Genomic DNA, 24,185 nt, shown 5'->3' on the forward strand with positions numbered 1-24,185 from the left:
TAGTGGAGGGAATGCGTATAGAAGCCCTGGGGGCCAGGGGCAATGTAGGGCGTTGTAATTCTCGGCCCCGTGGGAGGGGTACCTCAAAAAAAGTTGTGTGTTGAGGGGGGATGCAAAGAGGTCCACTATCGGTAGGCCGAAGATTGTGGTCGCCTCCTTGAACAGAGACGGGTGGAGGCGCCATTCGGACTGGTCCACCGTGGCCCTGCTCAACCAGTCTGCTTGGGTGTTTGAAACTCCTGAGATGTGCTCTGCTTTGAGGGAGAGGAGATTGCGCTCCGCCCAGCGGCAGAGGCGCTCGGCTTCTCTCATCAACCGTATGGACTGTGTGCCCCCCTGTCTGTTGACGTGAGCCTTGGCGGTGACGTTGTCCATGAGGATAAGGACATGGCGCCCACGTACCTGAGGGAGGAAGCTGCGTAGGGCCAGGTGTATGGCGTGAAGTTCCAACCAGTTTATACTGCATGCCCGTTCTGTCTCCGACCATCTGCCCTGAGCCGTGAGCGAGTGGATGTGAGCGCCCCATCCGGACAGGCTGGCGTCTGTGGTGAGGGTGAGCCGTTGGGGCTCCTTGAAGTAATGACCCTTGTTGATGGCGGGGTTGGTCCACCAGAGGAGAGACGTGAGGACCCTTGGAGGTACCTTGACCGTGGATTTTGAATTGCTTCTGCCGGATCTTTGAAATGGGAGCAGGAACCACTGTAGGGATCTGGTGTGTAAACGGGCCCAGGGAACAATGGAAATGCATGAGACCATCTTACCCAATAATTTAGACAATTCTAATAGAGTTACCTTTTTTGATCGCCGGATATGTTTGACGGATTCCTGGATGCTAAGGAGTCTTTCCGAGGAAAGAAAGACCTTTCCTTTAACCGTATCAATTACGGACCCCAAGTGGGTTATCCGGGTAGATGGCGACAGTTGGCTCTTTTGCCAGTTTACAAGGAACCCATGGTCCTGGAGGGCAGAGCGAGTAGCTCTGGTGTCCCTCTCTGCTTGGTGACTGGAGGGGGACAGGATGAGGATGTCATCCAGGTAACAGTGGAGGCGTACGGGGAGGTTCCTAAGGTGAGCCGCTAGTGCCGCGAGGACCTTAGTAAAGGTTCTAGGGGCTGATGCCAACCCAAAGGGGAGGGCCACATATTGGAAGTGGAGGTGATTGTAGCAGAACCTGAGGAATTTGGAATGGGAGGGCCGGATTGGGATGTGTAAATACGCTTCTGAAAGATCTATAGAAGAGAGCCAGTCCCCTTGCCTGGTACCCAGTAGAATGGACTGTAAGGTGTGCATCTTAAACCTGCAGTGGATCAGGTAACGATTAAGTCGTTTTAGGTCTAGGATTGCTCTCCATCCACCTGAGTGTTTGGGGACCACGAACAGGTGGGAGTAGAAACCCCGCCCTCGTTAAGAGGGTGGGACGGGTTGGATAGCCTGTATGTTGAGGAGATGTTGAATAGCAGAATCCATCAAATTGCATTTGGTGGGATCCTTCGAGGGGGGATGCCATGAAAAAGTCGGGGGCGCTGAAATTCCAGGGCGAGTCCGAACCTGATAGTGTCTCGGACCCAGGCATCGGAAGTAGAGGAATCCCATTGGTCGGCGAAATGTCTGAGGCGTCCGCCAATGGGGGTGGGGAAGAACGGGATCTATCTTGGGTGCCGGGAGGGCCTCCCACCTGATCCCCTGAAGGGTCTCTTGTAGCTGCCGCCCCTTCTGTTCCTGTCGCCCAAGTCGGCTCGATCCTGGGGTTGGGATGGCCGAAAGGAGGGGGGTCTTGGGTACCTGGGCAGGAAGGGAGACTGGTAGAAAGGTCGAAAGGACCCTCTTCGAAATGGCTGAGGGGCTCTGGGCTCTGGCCTCCGAAAAAGAGAGGGAAGAATGTTTTTCTTGCTTCGGCTCTCGACTAGCAGAGGTTCCAGGGCTGTGCCGAATAGTTTGTCTCCCTTGATGGGAGCAGTGGCCAATTTGACTTTGTTTTTGACATCCGCCTGCCAGTTTGAGCCAGAGCAGGCGGCGGGCTGTAACATGAGAGGTTATGGCTCTAGTGGAAAACTTAACCGAATGGTAGGTGGTGTCAGCCGAGAATTCTGCTGCGGCCGTGAGTTTAGCGATGTCCTGATGCGCCCTTGTATTAGAGGAGGGGACATGCTGTTTTAGTTGGCGGAGCCACCGGATCGAAGACCTGGTGAAAAAGGAGGTGGCCGTGGCCGATCTAATGGCCCAAGCGTCAGCTTGGTGAGCCCGGCGTAAGGCTAGTTCGGCCCTCTTGTCCTCAGGTTTCAGAGCCTCCAGAGGATCACTAGGGGAGGAGGAGGATGCTAAGCAATGGGCTCATCAACTTCGAGGGTATTAAGTAGGTTGGAGAAGTCTGAGTCGAGGTTGAAAAACCTCTTGTCCTGGCTGGATGGGGCAGGGGGGGCCCCTGTGGAGGCCAGCTGTTTTGATACCAGGTCGGAGAAAATGGGTGGAGCCGGAATGACTTCAGCTTCCACAACGGGCTGCTTGAAAATGGAATCCTCTGGGCCCTCCGCCGAGGAAGGGTGGACAGAGGGAGACTGTGTACAGGCCAGAGATGTTTTTGGCCTTAAAGAGAAGCAATTTATATAGGTGCGGCTTGAACAAGCCCACAAAGGTGGGTTGGTCAGGGGTGAGGCCCTCATCCTCAGACATCTCCCCCTCCATGGGCTCTGTCTCTGATAGGGGTTCACTGTAATGTGTTGACCCCAATTCGAATTCTTCCTCCTCCCTGAATTGATCCAGGCCCCCTTCCTCCTCCTCCTGTTCCCTTTCTGGAAGAGGGCTGTCCCTCTGTGAAGGTACCTGACCGTGGGGAGGATCCGATCTAGGCAGGGACCTGACCGATAGAGACTCATGTTCGGGAGCCATCGGGAAGAAGCCGGGTCTGGACATCTGTTGGAGACCTTCCGCAATCCCCTGGCGGATAGCCAGCTCCATCCATGACCTCATTTATTCTGGAATCTCGACTATGGCAGGCTCCTCTTGGCGCAGACTAGCAGCCGTAGGAGTAAATGTGGCTTCGTGTGTCTGTCTGGTCGTTGGTCCAGGGGCCTGATGCCCCTGGGGTGAGCTGTGCCTGGAGAGGGAAGAGAAATCTGGAGGAAGGGTGTGTGAGTAGAGGTAGAAGGAGTGGAGGGTGGGAGGGCTGGAGGCACCGAGTGAGACCCCCTGGATCGCCTGTCAAATTCCTTCTCCAATGCCTTATGACGCCTTAAGGCGTCTCTTTGAGAGGCCTTGGAAGTTTCCTTAGCCTGTCTGTGCAAATGGTAAGACTTAGATTTGGCCTTCAAGGAAGGGCCTTTAGAAGAATTGTTGTCTGCCATTTTAAGAAGTAATGATCGTATGTAAGGATACTAGAGGCGGTTGGCTCGCCTAGGGTTCGGTCTGCAGCAAAGGCCGGGTGTCCTTTTCAGCTGGTACGTGCCCCCATTTAGAATTTGATGTACTTTGATATAGTAGGTGTATATAATATATAGTATTATTATTATTATTATTATTATTATTATTATTATTATTATTATTATTATTATTATTAATAATAATATATTTTATTTATATATATATATATATGTGTGTGTGTGTGTGTGTGTGTGTATGTATATATTTATTTATTGTCCTTTTTTTTTTAAATATAAAAATATGTAATTTGATCAAATAAATCTGGATCTTGGTCCAATAAGGGTATCAACCCAGGTGCTTATTTATCCAATTAGTCAAATGAACGCCTGAGGCCAATTGAACCAGGTTGGAACGATAAGGCCTCCAGCAGCTTTTACTCCCAGACGAAAACCGGGAGGGGGTGTGTGCTGCTATTGCTTCGCCCTGAGCGCAGCTGCGGAATTGCCAACAATACTTTTAGAAGGTTTCAAATTACAATGAGAGGCTCTGAACAGGCTGGTAAGGCCTGTTTTGGCGAGCTAGAAAACACTCGCAGCTGAGAAATGAGGCCGGAGGAAATAAAATGGTGCCCGACCACGAGGCGGAGCCCAAAATGGCGGCCGCCTACTGATCTGAATGTCGGGACCGCTCAGGATGGAATTAAGCCCCTCCGGCAAGCCTAGAATGCCGAGAGGGGCAGCGAGGAGAAATTCACCCCTTCCTGGGACGATCGGCGTTCGTAGGGGGGAAACAGCGGCACTTTGGAGCGCGATAAATTCAAGCTGCTAACGAGGGCGGCGTGGAGAGCGGCAGGAAATATCAGGTCGAGGATGGGGGGGGTAGCGCAAGAGCGCTGCTAAGCGGCCTGCTTTTTTTCCCCCTGGGGGGCAATGAACGCGCTCCCCTGATTCTATAGACAAAAATCAATTGCGCAGAGGCTAGAGGAAAAGAATATTAGATCAAACCTTCAAGGAATAGAAGAGATCCTGAATCGGCCAAGGAGCTATCTAAGAAACAGCCTAACTCTCACGAGGCTGAGCATAAACTGGGGAACGCTGTAATGGAGCCACGTGATGGAAGGAAGAGCGTTCCTCAGTAATTAAGCTCAGCCTACAACAGCACAGACTGAAGCACCTCCCACTCTCTGGATGATCCGAGCAGCTCTAAGGAGAATGTTTTGCTTCTCATCCAAGAAGAACTGAAGAAGCTTCTTGGATCAGAAGTGAAACATTTTCAAAGAAAAAAAAAGAAAGTCTAGTTGTCTTTTGGAAAAAGCACCTTTGGGACAAAATAATTTACAGTTTCTACATATTCAAGGAATTATATACATCTGTAATTAGGTTTTGATGAACACAGACCTGTCTTTTTTGCATCACTGCCATCTGTCAATCATACTAAACTTATTAATGAAAGAGGAACAAGGAAATTGCTGAAACACCCTTGCTCCTCCATAAGAAAAGAGAAAAATGCTGCCAGAGGCTAATTTGGCAAACCTCAGGGCAGGACATCTCTTGTCATTTGAGCATGTAACATATCCATACAATTAGTATGCAAAGGTGGAAACTGGAATCAGGTTATTACTGAATGAAAATATGGCCAGATTATATTGTCCTATGGTTTGTAGGCTTTCCACAGCTAATCCTGCAGCTAATCCAACCTGAGCGAGAAATCAGGTTGAGATAAGCTTTACTATTGCAAAATTTCTTGAAAGACTCAGTAGCTGCTATCCACAAGATAAGGTTCATTGCAGCATTAACTTGCTAGATATAATTAGGTTGATTAAAACTATGGGACTTTTTGAGAGGGGAGAGATTTAAAGGCAAATTTTCAAAGTCAGAAAATGTTCAAAATTCATTCTTACCACAACGATTTTCATCTTCACCATTAGGGCAATCTTTTTTTCCATCACACCATTGAGATGGTAATACACACACTCTTAGTGAACCACATTGTATCTTGGAGCCAAAACAACTATCTGTCACTATGAAGAAATGTAGGAATATAATGAGATCACAAAAATAAATCAGCAGAGGCACTGTTTAAAACGTGTATTCTATTTTATCATAAAAGGACTATCAGGACTATCATAAAAATAGTACCTTAAGCACATTCTAGTGTTATCAGTTTCACCGGATTTTAGATGAGATCTTAACACAGTGAAAAAAGATTAGGAAGTTTTTTCATCTGAAATTTTTTGAAAAACTTAATGGTTGTAAATCACACATTGTTATTCTCAGAAATGGAAGGATTAATTTACATTTATGTTGAATAATTTCACAAAAATGTTTTTATAGTGCCATTAGAATTAAACTGTTTCTAACTTCAAAATCTATAAAGCAAGAAAGCATAATACTGTCTAATGGCATAAAAGACTCAACACCATTGCCATGCAATTTAAGCAAATTATAATTTTAAAAGGACACAGAGTAGTAGGAATAGCCATGTCAAAATGTTGTATAATCAAAGCTTTTATGCATTCTTACCAAAATACCAGATGAGAAAAGCAGAAAGTCCAGCTCCTACTATTAGTACAGTAATTGATAGGACATACAATGCCTTTTTGGTTCCTGCAGTTAAAGAGAAAAAAAAAGTGCCCATGTAATTTTAAAGGAAGTTTGTTTCTAAACATGCAATCAGTTTACTAAATGTGTTTGACTAATAATGGCTTTAATTTCCATTATTAACAGAATATGAACATGTTTTGATATAATATTCCTCCATATTACTATTTGTTACATTAACCACGGCACTCTTTCAGCTGATCTCTAATGAACTTGAGCCTTCTTTCCAACAAACAGTGATGTCCATTTACCAATCTCTCTGTGAGCCACCCTGGGAGACTTCATAAGCCATCCAGGGTCACTTTGGTTAGTGGGACAGGCAGCAGATTAAATAAATAAAGAAATAAACAAATCAGATTACAAAGCTGTTAACACACTTATTTTCATCCTTGATCTGTTCTCACTGAACCTCTGGAGAAATAACTATAACATGATGCATGCATGCTAATCAGTGGTGGGATTCAAAAACATTTACTAGTTTAGTTTTAGTTTATTTTAGTTTTACTTTTATTGTCATTGCACCTCGTACAATGAAATCAAACACCATCTTCAGTGCACATCATGACCATGAAAATAAATACAAACACACATCCGTCACCCTCCACACATTGAACCGGAAACCCCCGACACCACACCAACACTGCACTATACAGCAGAATTCAAAAGAGCTACTGCCCTGGGATAGAAGCTGTTTTTCAGCCTATTTGTCCTTGTTTTTATTATTCTGTACCGTCTGCCAGGTGGTAATAGTTCAAAAAAAGGTTTCCCAGGATGAGATGGATCTTTGAGAATGTTTTGAACTTTCTTAAGGCAGCGGGAGCTATAAAGCTCTTCCAAAGAGGGGAGAGGGCAACCAATGATCTTCTGGGCAATGACATTAACCCTCTGGAGTGCTTTCCTATCTGCCACTGTGCAATTGGCAAACCATACAGTGGTGCAGTATGTTAAAATGCTCTCTATGGTGCAGCGGTAGAAGGTCACCAGCAGTTTCTCATTCAGTTGTTGTTTTCTGAGAAGCCTCAGGTAGTATAATCTCTGCTGGGCCTAATTTGAATCAAAACTTTTTAAAAAAATAAATGGGAAGCAAAGCTTACTTGGTGTACATTTTGCAGATTTTGTCTGTAAAACTGGTACTGGGATTGACTGTTGAGTAGAAACTTTTGGAACATAATGAGGCACTGATGAAGGATAATATGTAGGCGTGTAATGTGGATACATATTATGATCTCTGGTAAATCTTGGAGGAACATTTTCTGCCTGGTATGCATAGTTTTCGTAATATGGAGTTGGCCTCTAAATAATCATAATAGAAAGACAAACAGAAAACAAGCAGTTGTAAGCTTCTATAACCCAGCAGTTCTACAGTGAAACAAAACATCTAAACTAAAAACCAGAAGTCCTACAAGCTGTGGCTTGCAAAAGTTTATGCCTTTTAATAAAAAGTGTTCACCTGAAAAGATCATATTCCTTCTGAATTTTGGCTACTACAGCATTTCTCCCAAGGTAATTGATTAATACTTGAGAAACCTTTCCCCATAAACAGAAATACTTTTACCAACCACCATATACTGGACTGCAGTAGCATACTTTTGAGGCCGCTCACTTACCAAGTTAGACGCCATCTTGATTTTTGACAACTGAATTATGGCAAGTTTGCTATAAACCTATGAAAACAGAAAAAGGTTTTCTATTTTTGTTTTTATTTCAAAATGAAATTTTAAATTACCGAGTCCTTATTTTAGTGAGACTATTCATCAGATTCCAGGACACATACAAAGGTAACCAAACACATGGTTATTGGAAAAATATTATTTCTATAAAAGCACAAGTGCCTGCCACAAACTCTGGATTAGATTTCATTCCCATAGTTAACAAACAAAAAAATTGGAACATTTACTATTTTGCTGATATGCATGTATACCACTCAGTACAGAGCTGTTGGATTGCCTAACAGAACATTAAAACATTTGAATTGCAATAAAACAGCAATGCAGCAGTTACATAAAAATAGTTTAAAGCAAAGAGCTTAACGAATGGAGAAAGGAAAATATTAGCCAGCATTAAGGAAAAGAACACAAGTAAGCATCCCTGGGGAAGATCCCCATGGGAAAAGAGTTCTGAGAATTTGCCAAGGAACAACTGTGTAATTAAATACTGCACACACTTGCAACTATGTAATTAATTCTTGAGAATTTGGCAGTGGCAAAATTGATCAGAAAAGCAGACACAAGGTACATGTTTTATTATTAGCCTTTGTGTTTAATCTAAACACAGAAATGGCTATTTTAAATTGGGAATAATTGCATCAATGATGGCAGTGAACACTCTCTTTGTTTAAAAAAATCTTGTGGGATAAGCACTAAAATTGAAGGAGGCCCCTTTTTATGTCCCATCAGCTTTTACTCATAGCTGTAGTTCAACTTCATTAAGCAGCTGAAGCGTCAGTATCTTATCTAAGCAACATTTGGCAAAACTTAGCTTCTTTTATAAAATCTGGTGATAAAATTGTAAATGTTATCCGTTGCTGATTGTTATTTTTTGTACTCTTGTTTTGTGCTTTCATTTTTTCTGTTTATTACATAAAGTCTAAAAAAAATACATCAACAACCTGCATATTAACAAGAGGCCATAAAAATAAAGCAACACAAGAAGCAGATGCAGCTGGTAACAATAGCAACATTATGAGTCCAAAACGCAGCCAGAGAGGTTTCTGCATGAATATTCCTTATTGACCTGGGAGTTCTCCTCTATGTGAGTGTAAAGTTCTAAACATTTAACAAGTTAAATTTAACTTAATGTTGCTTGATTTAGTTCCTTCAACTACAATGTCAAAATGACAAAACCCGATTAGTAATTAATGAAATTGGAGTATACTTTCTTGTGCATCTAAATTATTTTTATTAGTTACGTTTGCCAGCAAATTCCCCAAGGCCAGCAATCTCCTCAAAGCAGATGCCCTGAATGTTTCCATATTCAAATAAGCAGCAGCCCAAAACTATTCTAAACCACAATTGCTGCTTTATATGATTGCTAGCCATACCTCTTCTTAAGCACCAATCAGGAGGCAGTCATTTTCTCAATATTACAAATTAGAAATACCAGCCATTGCTCCATCCTGAAATGACTAAGTTTAAAGGTTTAGATCTTGGATATTTGGGGTCCATTTTTCTTTCCAGACAAAGTTCAGGGTGAGGTAGGGGCTCTAAGGAGTGTCAGGTTTGGAAACAATAATTGCTGGAAACAATAATTGTAAACCACAATATTTTGAAATAATAACTGGAAACAGAACAGGATAATGTAATCAGTTGTAATGACTATTCAACAAAGCCAAATAAAACAAGTAAATATGGCAGTAAACCAAAGAAATGAGAGAAGATGCTGTGTACTAGTGTTGAATGCTAGGAACCTGTGGGCCGAAATGAGAGAACTGGAATGCTTGATCTTAGAAGATGGTATCAATGGAGTTGGCGTAACAGAAACCTGATGGATTAGAGAAAATCAGTGGCCATGGTTCTTTCTGGTTACAAACCTTATAGGACAGAAAGGAAAGGAGGAAGTAGGAGGTCTTGTCTTCTAGGTAAGAGAGACAAGTGAATCAAGTTATCAGGTAGTGACATATAGAAAAAAATACTAGACCTTATTGACAAATGGAACATAAATCTTCAGGCCCTGATAGCATCTCACAAGCCTTATTAACAAACTTAAAATTAAGATTGTGGATCTTTAATTCTCATGCAGCTAAATAACTAGTAAGGAATAGGAAACATTCCTCGTAATGGTGGGATGTAACCCCCGGGTTGTGTCCTAATTCCAGTGTTTTTAATGTATTTATGAATGATCTGGAATTTTGTATGACTAGTAGAATAGTCAGTACTGATGACACTAAATTGATCAGACTGGTAAAAAACAGTAAGGGATTCTGAAGATGGGATCTTTGCACATTAGGAGAGTGAACATCAAAATAGAAGATGCCACTTGACATGAGCCAGTTGTAGTGATGCACTTGGCACCAAAAATCCTAATTACTGATACAAACTAATGGGATCAAACTTAACAGTGATTGATGAACAAAGATATCTTGGACTAATTGTAAACTGTTCAATAACACATAATTCAACCTTGGAATTTACTACAAGATGTATCAGGTTGTCAGGCTTAAAAAAAATTTTTTTTATCAATTCATGGAAGTCAAGGAGAACAAAAGGCCATCTTTTGGGAGATTAGAGGGCTTCCTTGTGTAGTTGGTTGGCCAAATAAAAGAGATTGCGGATTAGATGGGTAGAAATCTGATCTAGCAGGACACTGCTTATGGTCTTATGTAGAGCTGGTGCAGCACTGAAAACATTAGTATTCAGGGAAATGTGGCTTATTTATTTTACACTCCTATGGCAGAATATATGGTTTTGTAAGAATTATATAATTCAGCTTTGCTTGCTACAATATGTTGAAAATTAAAGAATAACTACAGAGCAACTCAGTCCCTTCAATGGTACTTGCAATCTCATAGCGCATCTAATAATCCAGAAGTTTGATTCAGATAAATACAGACATATTGAATGTTTATTCAGAAGTGTTACAGTGTTCAATGGAACATTCAAGATAAGTATGCATAAGATTAATTTCAAATGTATCCAAGAACTGCAATAAAATTCACCTGACAAGCTTGTGCTCCTACCTCCATTTGCTCAAGACTAATTCTCACTGAACTCAATAACAATTCCTTCATTAATGGATTATATAATATATACTGCATTACCCTTTTCTGAAAGTAAATAAAAAAGAAGCAAGATGTGTTGTAAGTCCAGAAGTCTTCCTTTCTTATATAGTAAATGAATTTTCTACACAATATTGTACACATTTCTCTCAAGTTTCTCTGAATCAGAATTCAAAGTGGTATAATAGGAGTTTCCAAGAGTCTTTGTGATATCTCTATAGACCATGTCCTGCTAATTCACAAATAATGTGCATGCTGAAAACCAGATCTTTTCAGATACTTTTCTTTTGAGTCAGGCATTCAGGTCAGTAATTTATAGCTTTAACTATATAACTGGAATGTTAAGAGCATACAAGGAAGTAGAAATCAAAACCAACACAGTGAAATGATTGACACAAGCAGCACACCTTTGAAGGAAAATCAAAATAACATCCTAATACAACTGTAGTGTTACTCAGGTAATTATTTTAGAGTCATGTGATGAAATTCACTGACCATAGAGATTCCAAGGGCTACTATTGTAATTAGGATAATTCCAGGTAAAGATTTATTGATCTGGTCTGTAATTTCAATACATAACATACTGCTTTTTTTCTAGTGTTCTTCAACATGTCTTTTGCCCTAAGCCACTTCTCCCCCTACCTTTTAAAAAATTATTTCTGACTCAAAGGAATATTGAAAAGGGACTCTGCCATTTACCAGCATGGTAATTCTCCAAACATTCAACAGAACGTAGCTAAATGTGACATTTTACAAGAAGCCGGCAAAGGAAAGATCAAGTCTGAAAAGAGGCTATATCTCTTCAAAGACTGTGGAGGAAAAAAGTCCTCCCAAACCTCCTTCACCCATGTCTATGGAAAAGCAGGTGGGCTTTCAATCATGTGCTATCAACCACATGACTCAGAACTGACAATATGTAGTCCACCCTGTATTTATTTATTTAGATTTATATTGCTGCCTATTCACACATGGCAACTCAAGGCATCTTACAACAATATATAAAAACATCATATAAAAAAACAATAAAACTAATAAAAGAGAGAATCATGTAATAAATTAATAATAAAATAAAATAACCCCACCCCTGCAACACATCATATGAGCCATTTAACAGGCTCTGTGTTCCCCAGGCCCGTTGGCAGAACCAGGTCTTCTGCGCATACAATCATGTGAAAAAGTACACCCTCTTTGAGTTCTATGGTTTTACATATTGGGACATAGTAAAAATCATCTGATCCTTAGCAGTTCTTAAAAGTAGATACATATAACCTCAGATGAACAACACATGGGATATTACACCATGTCATCACAACATGGAAAACCCAGGTGAAAAAGTAAGTACATGCTATGATTCAATAGCTTGTAGAACCACCTTTAGAAGCAATAATTTGAAGAAATTGTTTTCTGTATGACATTATCAGTCTCTCATATCATTGTGGAGGAATTTCTTTATAACATTGCTTCAGTTCATTGAACTTTCTGGGCATTTGTTAATGTACAGCTCCTCTCTGAGGTCGTGCCACAGGATTTCAATTGGGTTGAGGTCTGGACTTTGAGCCATTGCAACACATTCTTTTCTATTTCAGCCATTTTGCTGTAGATTTGCTGGGGTGATTGGGATGATTGTCATGTTGCATGACCCAAATCAACCAAACTTTATGTGGAAAGATGGCTTCACATTTGACTCTAGAGCAGAGGTCCCCAACCAGTGGTCCGTGGAGGACCTGCTCCGGGATGACCAATGGGCAGTCCTAGAGCTCTGGATTATGGGACTGGCCAGGTAGCTTGTGGTGGGGCTGGAAATCTCTGCCATAGAGGGAGGAACATGCAACTTGCAACTTTGCAGGAGGTGCAAGGAGCAGCGCAGCCCTTGCTGGCTGGAACGAGGTAATGGTGCTGTTGTTGTGGCAAGGGGTGGGGTCGTGGCGTAGGCAGGCCAAAGCAACGAGTGTTGGAAACCCACATATCTTTCTTCCCCTTGCTGTGGCTTCCTGTTGGCTGAATCCACCACTGGCTGATCCTGCCCCTCGCCCTCCCCTCCCACTCGCTTCTCGCCTGGCCTGAGAAGGGAGGTTTGCTCCATACTGCAGGCAGGAACGAGGATTCATCTCTTGCTGGGTCTCGTGGGCATTTCTTCTGGCCCTTGTTGGTGCTGTGTGACTGGGAGACGTGTGACTTCCACTTTGCCCCAAAACAATGGCTGGCCCAGCTGAGAGAGAAGTGTGTGTGTGTGTGTGTGTGTGTGTGTGTGTAAGAGAGAGAGAGAGAGAGAGAGAGAGATCAGAGAGAGAAATACAAAGAGATGAGAGAGAGAGACAAGAGAAATATACTGACAGATGAGAGAGATACAGAGAGAGATGAGAGAAAGAGATGAGAGAAAGAGATACAGAGATGAGAGAAGCAGATGAGAAAGAGATATAGAGATGAGAGAGATGAGAGATACAGAGAGATGAGAGAGAAAGAGAAATACAGAGAGAGAGAGAAAGATGAAAGAGAGAGAGATAAAAGATACAGAGATGAGAGAGAGAGATGAGAGAGATACAGAGAGATGAGAGAGAGATGAGAGAAAGAGAAAAAGATGAGGGAGGGAGGGAGGGAGAGAGAGAGAGAGAGAGAGAGAGAGAAAGAAAGATGAGAGATCCCAGTGTTTTGTTTTCTGTGGGAAACTGGTCCAAATGGTTCTTTAAGTGTTTATGGTTGCAGAAACAGGAGGCCAAACTAAGTGCCAGAAGGACCCCATCCCGTCACTGGGAGTACAGGCGCTTCAGCGAGTGGCGCGCTGGATTCATATTAGTGGTCCACGGGATTTAAAATTATGAATTTAGTGGTCCCTGAGGTCTGAAAGGTTGGGGATCCCTGCTGTATAGTACATTGGTGTGTAGAGGAATTCATGGTCAGCTTAATGACTTGCAAGGTGTTTGTGCTGATATGCTGTGTTTTGTTTTTGCCAACGTGGCACTGTGCATTATGGCCTAATATCTCCACTTTGATCTCATCTGTCCAAAGGGCAGTGTTCCAAAAGTCCTATGATTTGTTCAGATGCAATTTTGCAAACCTAAGCCATGCTGCCATGTTCTTTTTAGAGAGAAGAAGGCTTTCTCTTGGCAAGCCTTCCAAGCATCCATACTTTTTCACTCTTTTTCCAATTGTGCTGTCATGAACTTTAACATTTAACATTCTAACTGAGACCTAAAGAGTCTGAGACGTAACTCTTGGATTTTTTGTCATTTCTCTGAGCATTACACAATCTGACCTTGGGGAAAATTTGCTGGGATGTCCCTTCCTGGGAAGATTGGCAACTGTTCTCCACTTGTGAATAATCTTCCTCAATGTAGAATGAAGGACTTTTGTTTGGAAATAAGCTGGTGGTTCCTAACTTTTCCGGCTTTCTGAACTGGTGTCAGGTCCCACAGATCTCTATTGGGATGCTGCCATTCTGGTGAGAGGGGGGAGGCTTGGGGGGGGGAATTCTTTGTGCAGGGTGGGGGATATGAATGTGCCGAGGGTCGTCTTAGGGAGGGGGAACGGAATGTGCTTTGAGCCATCTACTTTATCTCTACTGGAGAAAGCGAAACCAAAGTGCTTGGGGAGTTGACAGTTATCACCTTCTCTATCCAAGATTCTCAAAACATCTTCACATCTTGGGATTGGCTCAATGTTGAACTAGACGTTGGGAGGGGCTTTGCTTGTAGCGGTTTAACCTAACACTTTGAGCAGGAAACTTCAGATCCTGCCTACATTTCCTTTGTTATCACTGTCTTTCAATAAAAATTGTTTTTGAAATGATAATCATTTCAAGAGTTCTGCTTTCTTGAGAAGACTAGCAAAGCAGGACTTTACATTAGGCAGGATCTCCAAATTGGTCAACCCAGAGAGGCTCCAGCCCTACCATGAGGACAGTGCCTACAATGTCAGCCCAGGGCAGCAACCATTAGGAAGCTGAATGCTGGGGGGAGAGCTCCACCAAAACCCAGCACAAGGAGAGCCTCGGTGCATGGTCTGAGGAGGAAATCGCCTCAAGCAAAACTGCAGTAGTCCATCAGCATGGGGAAGAAGTAGGACTGGGAATTCAGAGCCAAGGGAATCACCTTTACCCAGGACAATCGGCATCATGGATGGAAGCACGAGCTGGAAACCCTCTATGATGACTATAAGATGGAGGAAGCCCCAGCTCAATCTGACTACCTCATGAAGCAAGCCATGAGCCTCATGAGAGAAGCCCTTGAGTTCAAAGTGACACTGCTTGTGCAGTGGTTGAGAACGCAGCGTGAGAGGTGTCTGCAGAAGAAAGAGGGATGTCCCCAATGGCGGGGACATCTGCCAATGCTGCAGGGACCATGGGAGAACCGGCTGTCACCCCAGCGAACCCACTGGAGAGGGGTCCCACTCAGGGGCATGGCTTGTGGGCTGGTAGAAGGAGGCTTCTCCATCTGGACCAAAAAGCACCCCCCCCCAGGCATCAAGTTTGACAGAGACCCCCAATAGTTGGGATTTTTTCTAATGCGTGTGTTCACATACATGCAGGAGTATGGGAGGGATCTCCCTACTGAAGGGGCACAAGTCAGAGTTGTGACCTAACCCTGGCAGGAGCTGCAGCACGATGGATGGTGACCCTCCATAACGCAGATTCCCCCAAGCTCTGAAAATTCAACCCCTTTATGATGGCCTTGAGTCAGAGGTTTGAAGACCCCCTTGCCAATAGCAAAGCCAGAGACTGCATAAGAAATGTGAAGCAAGGCCACCAGCTGGTAGGTGGATAACATGGAATTCTGAGAACTGACATGCCATGTGGATTGGCCGGGAGAGATACTGGTGAGCTGATTTAAGGATGGGCTCAATGATGACCTTTACAATGTCTGTGTCACCCAAGAAGCCCTGGCTTGCCTGCACTACTGGTATATTCTAGCTGAGGAAGCCGAGATTGATCAAGCCCAAAACCAGTACCACACAAGCCACACTTGGAGAAAATCTCTGCCAGAAAGAAAGAGGGAAACATCCAAGCCCCATTCAACACACACCTCGTATTCAACCGCCTGCTTCAAGTATGAAAAGGAAGGTCACTGGTCTGTGGAATGCCATCGAAGACCCCAACCCAAAAGGGGGAGAAGTCATCTGGGGGGAGGTCAACAAAACCACCACAGCATCCCAGAGAACCACCCTCAAGAGTTACAAGGTTGTACAGTTCTCAGCCATGCCTCAACTAGAGCTGGGAACTCTGACCCCACCAGCTGATGGTCTGCACCAGTTGGACAGCAACTATGATTACCCTTTGGTAAGTGGGACAATCAAACCCATCCCCATCGCCATCCCCATAGAACTGCTGACCTCAGTCTTGGGGAAGAAAGTAAAACTAACAGCCCTATTGGTCTCAGGGTGCACCCACTGCCTGGTCAGCCCAACACTAGTGGGAGAACTGGGAATCTGCCTCAGGCAGCTTTAAACCCTGTATCTTCCTGCCAGCTCGATGGGTCCATGGCAGGAGCAACCCCGGCCACATTTGCTACTAAACTTTTGCAACTTACTACAGAGGACCACTCCAAGACTATTGCTTTTATAGTGACCCCTGTTATGGAATGGCCCCTGGTTCTGGGACTAACTTGGCTAAGAAAGTGGAACCCAAGGGTGGACTGGACTAAGGGGACTTTCCACAAGGGGGAAATCCCAAAAGGAGAGTAATGGGGGGCAGGAGGCATCCAAAGGAAATGGCTGCTGCTTCCCATGTGAGTTGATGCAGGGCATCCCCCAGGAGTATTGGGACCTAGCAGATGTGTTCAGTTGAGGTTGTCTGGAATGCTGATATTGGGCTCAGATAAACTTCCCCCTCACCAGGCCACAGACTGTGCCACTGAGATCCTCCTGGATGCCAAACTGTCAAAACCAAAACTCTACTCCATGACCCCCCCAGGAGCTAGATTAACTGCATGCATTCATAGATAAGAACTTAAAAGCACGGATTCATCCAACCTGCTAGACCTAAAATTGCCACTCTGGTCCTGTTCCGGGAGAAGTACAGCTCACTGTGCTTATGTGTTGATTATAGAAATTTGAATGCTTTGTGGGTGGAGAATCTGTACACCCTTCCCTGATGAAAGACATGCTAGCTCACCTCTCGAAGGGGAGGATTTTTTGCAAATTGGATTTGAATCAGGGAGGGGGATAAGTGGAAAAACTGCTTTCAATTGCCCATTGGGGTGTTTCCAATTCAATGTGTTGCCCTTTGGACCCCAAGTGGCCCCTGCGGTGTTTATCCAGCATGAAGACCTGTACAAAGGTGTTCTGGTGTATCTTGTGACATATTAATCTATACCAAAACAAAGGCTGAGCATGTAAAGTTTGTACAGGAGGTCCTAAAAAAACTGAGGGCTGCCAAGCTCTATGCCAAATGTGTGAATTCCATCAAGACAAAATTGATTACCTGGGTTACTGAATCTCCCACCAAGGGACAGAAATGGACTCCAGAAAAATGAGAGCAGTTCTGGAGTGGGAGGCCCCTCGAAGCTGGAAACAGCTACAGAGCTTTCTAAGGTTTACTAACTTTTACCAGCAGGTTATCCCCTCCTTCGCTCAGATCCCCCTCCTGATCACCAACTTGCTAAAACCAAGGGGTGGATAAGCCAAAACCTGGCCAATCCTTAAAGTGGACCATGGAATTCCAAGCTGAAAAGCTGAAAAGGTTGTTCTCAGTTGTGCCAGTGCTTAAACACCCAAACCCAGAGAAACACTTTGTGATCTAGGCCGATGCCAGTGATGTGGCAGTGGGGGCAGTCCTGCTTCAAGAAAATGAGAAGGGGAAATTATGGCCATGTGCCTACACCTAACAGAAACTAACAGAAACAGAACAGAGGTGGTTGGTATGGGAAAAGGAGGCTTTTTGCAGTCAGATGGTCCCTTTTAACCTGGAGGAATTTTTGGGAGGGAAATAAAATACCTTTCCAAGTGTGGAATGATCACAAGAATTTAGAGGCCCTCAGTGAGAATTGTTTGCACAATATTGGAAAAATGAGGATATACCTACAGATGAACATATAATTAGAAAAATACTAGACTGTGTGGAGATGGATAGATTGACAATACTAAAAGATAAGGAAAAAAACACAATAGTTTTTAACACGGGATATGTTTTATCAATAAAAGGGATAGAAATTAAAGGATAAAAGATTACTTAAATATATATATAAATGAAGTTATTTTTTATTATTAAGAAGTAAATTGTGGTATTTTAATTATGGATGTTATTATAATTATTACTTTTACTACTAGTTGATAAATATTTTGTATAAACAAATTGATCCAGACAACACACTGTTTATTAAGCACTTACATATTTTAAAGAAGAAAAATGTATAAATAAAAATTTAAAAAAAAAAAAGAATTTAAAAGCCCTGAAAACCTCCAGAAATATGTCCCCTAAGCAAGTATGTTAGGCACAATACTTCCAGTGGTTCAATTTCACCCTGCAATACTTTCCAGGCAGGAGCAATTTCCTAGCAGACACCCTATCCAGGCTCCCACAGTATAATAGTGTTAAAGCAGAAATAGTAAAGCCCAGGCTGTCAGCTTCACAATTAGCAACCACCCCAAGGTCACAAGAAAAGAAGGACCTCAACCCACTGGACAATACCACCACTCTGACATTTAAGCGAGTCCTAGAGAAGGATGAGTGGTATCTTGCCCATAAGAGTAGCTGCACAATAAGAGATGAGCTCCCCTGGGTAGGGAATAAACTATATATGTGAAAGACTAAAAATCATGCAAGCTTGCCATGACTCCAAACTAGCAGGTGACTTGAAAACACTGCACTTATTAAAAAGGAAATCTTGGTGGCCCTGCTTAAAGAAGGACGTAGAGAGTACGTAGCCAACTGCCCCACTTGTCAAGAGACGGCAAGGAAAAACACCTGGCCTTTTACAGCCGGTTGCAGACCCTTCAGTACCATGGAGAGAGATTTCCATGGATTTCATTGTAGAACTGCCTGAGAGGTCTGGGAACTCTGTAATTTGAGTCGTTACGGACCTGTTTTCAAAGCAGGTCCATTTCATACCATGTCAGAAGATTCCCATGGCAAAAGCCCTCACAAAGCTATTTTTGGTGCATATATATTGCTAACATGGCGCCTCACAATGTATTATATCAGATCAAGGAGTCAAATTTACATCTAAATTCTGGAAGGCCTTTCTGGACCTTTTTGGAACTGAACAGGGACTTAGTTCTAGTCACCATCCGTAGACAAATGGGGCCACAGAACAAGTTAAGAGCCATGGTGGTGCTGTGGTTAGAATGCAGGCTACTTCTACTGATCACTGGATGCCAGTAATTTGGCAGTTCGAGTCTCACCAGCTCAAGGTTGACTCAGCTGTCCATTCTTCCTAGTCAGTAAAATGAGGGCCCAGATTGTTGTGGGCATTATGCTGACTCTGTAAACAGCTTAGAGAGGACTGTAAAGCACTGTGAAGCAGTATATAAGTCTAAATACTATTGCTATTTGGTTGTCCTGCCCCCATTGGAGTCTGAACCTGCAGAGGAGGATGAACCAGAACTGGAGCCAATGGAGATCGAGGGGGCAGCTTCGTTGGCTTTGGAGGAAAATGGGGAAGAGCAGACCCACTCATGCCAGTAGATGGTTTGTGGGCAGGGAGGAAGGGGAGAAGAATTACCAAGATGCTACACAGTGAACAAGAGATACAGAGCTCAGGCGATGAGCAAGGACCATTCTCTCCTGATCCTCAAGCACGGAAAGTGGAGAGAAGGCAAGAACAGTGCAGACTGAACTGGCTAGTTGGGAGGAGAGCACCCTGTCCCTCTTCACAAGGCACACCTGGGGACTCAGACTTAAGGAGAAGCTGTAGGGAGGGGCATTTGTTGGGAACAAATGCTGAATTCCTGGAATGTTGAGTGCCAACATTTGATTCCTTGCATTTTTTCAAGAATGATGTTCACAGCATTGGGCTGGACTATTTGCAGCCAGAGGCTGTTTGAGGTGTGTGTGTGTGTGTGTGTGTGTGTGTGTGTGTGTGATCATTTTACTCTGGGACTTGCCAGAAACAGGGGAGCATTTGGGGAAATTTGGAGCAATAAAGGGGTGATTTGAACTGCCAGCTGCCTGTGTTATCTCTGTGCCATGCCCCAGATCATCACATCAGTTCTGGAGCAATATCTCTGAAGTTTCATAAATTACCAACAAGACAACTGGACCAACCTCTTGCCATTTGCTGAGGTTGCATATAATAACGCAGTTCACACCAGTACAGATTCCACACCTTTTCGGGTGGCTACAGGGAAGGAATTTAATGCAATGCTAGAACTACCCACAAGTGAACCAACAATCCCCTCCTTAAAAGAGTGGATCAATCAATTGAAAACTACCTGGCCTGTGGTACATAAGGCATTAGATGAAGCCAGAGCAGCTTACAAAGTGCAAGCAGACAAAAAAAAAGGTGGAACCAAAACCTATTAAAGTAGGAGACAAACTCTACCTTTCCACCAGCTTCTTACAGTCCCTACAGCCTTCAAAGAAGCTGGGACCAAGATTTGTGGGACCCTTCCCCATCACACGGATCATAAACGCAGTGAAAATAGAACTGCAATTGCCAAAATCACTGAAACAAGTCCACCCTATTTTCCATTGCAGTCTATTAAAACCAGAGGTCATTGAGACCCACAGCCTCCCCCTCATCACAACCAACCATGGTAGACAGTGAAGAACCCTTTGAGATGAAACACATATTAGATTCTAGAAAATACCATGGGGCCACTCAATAACTAGTAACTTGGAAACATCTCCCATCATCACAAAGTGAGTGGATACATAAGAAACATATAAGGGCCCCAAACTCCTGCAGAAATTCCACTGGTTATATCTTGAAAAACATAATTAACCCGATTTGTTGTTATCTCTCCCCTTTATTATTTTCTCTGACTTCCAGGTGGATTTCTCCTTTTTCTAAAGGGGCAGCATGTCAGGTCCCATAGATCTCTTTTGGAGTGCTACTATTCTGGTGAGAAGAGGGAGACTTGGGGGTGGGATTCTTTGTGCAGGGTTTCATTTGCTTTGCTTTGCTGTACCTTATGGGAAATAGGGAGGGTGGAAGGAATGTGCCTTGGGGAGGGGGAAAGGAATGTGCTTTGAGCCATCTACTTTATCTCTACTGGAGAAAGCAAAACCAAAGCGCTTGGGGAAGTGACAGTTATCACCTTCTCTACCAGAGATTCTCAAAAAATCTTTGCATCTCAGGATTGGCTTGATGTTGGACTGGACATCGGGAGGGGCTTTGCTTGGAGCAGTTTAACTTAATGCTTTGATTGGGAAATTTCAGATCCTGCCTATATTTCTTTTGCTATCACTGTCTTTCAATAAAAGTTCCTTTTGGAATGATAATCATTTCAAGAATTTTGCTTTCTTGGGAAGACCGATGAGGCAGGACCTTACAACTGGTGGTGGCAACGGGGAAAGCGGGGATGGTTCCACACAAGCAGCAGGCCATTTGCACAAGTGGCAGGTGTGCATTCCAAAGGACCCAGTCCAGAACAGGCCCCAGCCCAGGAGTTGGAGACCTGGACTTAATAGCCCTTTCCAGACTGATGACTTAAACCCATGTTGGCAAACCTATGCCACGCGTGCCAGAAGTGGCACACAGAGCCATTTCCCCCGGCACGCGAGAGGTCGCCCGGAAGAGCCCCACTGCCACCTGACAGCTGATTGTCAGGTATCTGGTGCACATGCGCAGGGGCGGAGGGGGATGCACAAGAGATGCGCAGGGATGCACAGGGATGTGCTGTGCATGAGGGGATCATGCACACATGCACAGACACATAGCATGTGAGGGAGACGTGCACACATGCACATAGATGCACGGCATGTGAGGGGGGAATTGCATGCACATGCACAGATGCACGGTGCGTGAGGAATCGCGTGCACAAGCGCAGATGTGTAGCGCACAACGGGGAATCATGCGCAGATGTGTGGCATGCGAGGGGGTCGCACGTGCATGCATAGGGGGTGTGGGGGGACAGCAGGCATTGCCTTCTAGGTGTTGGCACATGAGTGCGCGTAAGCGAGCGTGTGTGCAATTATCAGCATGGGAAAAAGGTTAGCCACCACTGACTTAGACTAACTTTATTGTAACGTTGAATGTATACTAATCGGAATACATTAAAATGAAATTTTGTTGCATACAGCTCTCAAATAGCCTCCATCTCCAATATACACCACATAAACATGACAAAATAAACAAGTAAATACAAAATTATGCATATACCCACATATATTATATGACACAGAGAAACAACACAGTCTAGTTCGGATGTATACATGTACATGGCGAGAAAAACGAATCTTGCAAGTCTGCCAGATGGATGGCATAGGGAACAAAGCTGTTACAGAATCTAGTAGTCCTGCTAGAAATATTTTGAAACCTTCTCCCAGAGGGTAGCAACAGAAACAGACCTTGAAGTGGGTGTGTGGAGTCTCTAACAATGTTTTGAACTCTAAGCACATATAAGCAGTATCCTGAATGACAGGAAGCGACCTTCCTATAATCTTCTCGGCTGTCCTTACCACTCTCTGTATGGACTTTCTCTCTGGGGCACTGCAGCCACCAAACCAAACAGTGATGCAGTTTGTTAAAACGCTCTCAATTGTGCCTCTGTAAAAGGTGGCCAGGACAGAAGGAGAAAGTTGTACTCTCCTCATCTGATGCAGGAAATGCAGAGGCTGGTTTGCACGCTTCAGTAAGGATGACGCATGGAGAGACCGGTTCAGATTGTTAGTTATCTGCACCCACAGATACTTAATACTGTTGACCACCTCTACAGATGACCAATGACAATTGCTTCTTTAAGATCGTTGCTGATGTCTGTACATTTTGGCATTGTCTTAACACACACACTTCAAGGCCAGAGATGCAACATATTATTTTGATACACACAAAACATAGAGGTTTCCTACAGAGAAAAGCTGCTCTGCAATTTTTCTTAGATTTGATTAAATGATGATTATGAGCAAACACATATCTTGAGCCAAATGCTAACAACAGATACAATGCTGTAATGGATTCTATTTGGGCAGAGGAGGCCATAACACATAATGAGAAATCCCTTTTATAACACTAATTACAGTAATGCTATCCTAAGCCTTAGACTACAGCATTGAAAGCTATATTTGAAGAATTTCTGACATCTCAACACTACCTCTTATTTATCTGACAGTGTTATATCATAAATTATTCAAACGGGTCAAACTGTTTTCAGCCCTTCCAGTAGATCAAGACAAGAAGCAAACACAAGGATTACAGGAATCCTCATCTATTGTTGTAGGATGCAATAACAGTATCTTGAAAACCTATCCGAATTTCTCTCTGCTCATTTGCTCCTGACTGAACTGTGCTTTTGCTTCTCTCAATGGTTCATCTATCTATTTCTCAAAGTTATCTCTAAATTTCTTTAATATTAACCACATATTTCATTTGGCCATGGGGACCACTTTAAATTGGACTACACAGGCTCCTGTACCATAGTGAAATGCATACATTCTTCCTAAAAAAAAAAAAAACAATATAGAAATCATTTTCACATTTTAAAATAGCTTTTTCCATATTAAATATCCAAATATATGATTTGAACCAAGAGATACGATGCCTCTTCCAAGTTTAGGCTCAGGGTAAATGAAAAGGGTAAAGCAATATTTCACTAGCCCAGAAGGGGTTTCACTTTGTTTCAAGAGGTGAAACTCCTGCATCTTTTCTCTTTTACTGCTTAAAAAAAAATCATGTTTAGGATTAAAAATTGTGCCATACGACAGAGTAAACTGCTGTCTTCCAGTGCAAGTATACTGCAATCAGATTTGTTTAATCTTTGAAGATTTTTGTGAGAAGACAAAAAATGAAAAAGAAAACCCCAATGTATAGGACATTATTTGAAAGCACAAAAGATCAAGATTGTTTAAAGTAAAAAAGAAAGTTTACAAAGTTGGTTTACTTGACAGGGTAATCTGGTAATCCTTTTGGACTTTTGGTGATCAGGACTGAAACAAGGCTTCACAAATTTGTTTATACATAAATGGGATACGGGAAGAAGAGATTACTTACTGTATTTCATTGTATTTTAAGAGAAGGTGTTAAACTACTAAAATTGTATTTGTGAGGAAGGGAGAAGTCATTTCTTTATATATTTATTTTCTTTTTCCTTATATTTTTTATTCTGCATTTTGTTTCTTTTCTTTTTATTCTTTTACTTTTCACTTTATATTAGTTTTTATTTTTTTTAAATGTAATTGCAATTTTACTAAAGTTACTATTAGCATGGTATCAAATGAGTTGAGTAACTTTTGGATTTAGTGTTTGCTTAAGTCAGTTTCTGGCTTGTTGGGATGCATATCTTGAGCCAATAATCTGGGAAGTCGTATACAGTTCACCTTTGTAATTACTGGGGGAGAAGTGTGAACCCTTTCATCAGGATCAAACAAGAAAATGTAAATAGTTGCAGATGCTTTGAGCATTGTTCTTTGTCAGAGTTCAGAA

General features: G+C 43.0%; 1 protein-coding gene across 2 annotated transcripts in view; it reads right to left on the reverse strand.

Annotated features, from left to right (window-relative positions):
- Positions 1-24,185, reverse strand: part of TMPRSS2 (transmembrane serine protease 2) — a 44,416-nt gene that overhangs the window by 14,723 nt on the left and 5,508 nt on the right. For both annotated transcript variants that reach the window (XM_087966787.1, XM_026673993.2), the window contains exons 2-5: positions 7,565-7,621; positions 7,052-7,250; positions 5,880-5,963; positions 5,258-5,377 (exon numbers count right to left, since the gene is read on the reverse strand). In XM_087966787.1, coding sequence (XP_087822913.1) covers positions 5,258-5,377; positions 5,880-5,963; positions 7,052-7,250; positions 7,565-7,579 — 418 coding nt within the window. In that variant the 5' untranslated portion in view covers positions 7,580-7,621. The remainder of the gene's footprint in view (positions 1-5,257; positions 5,378-5,879; positions 5,964-7,051; positions 7,251-7,564; positions 7,622-24,185) is intronic.

Source organism: Notechis scutatus, chromosome 5 (assembly GCF_049901735.1).
Source record: "Notechis scutatus isolate UNSWTSFEM ecotype Mainland chromosome 5, rNotScu1.2, whole genome shotgun sequence".
NCBI lineage: Eukaryota > Metazoa > Chordata > Lepidosauria > Squamata > Elapidae > Notechis > Notechis scutatus.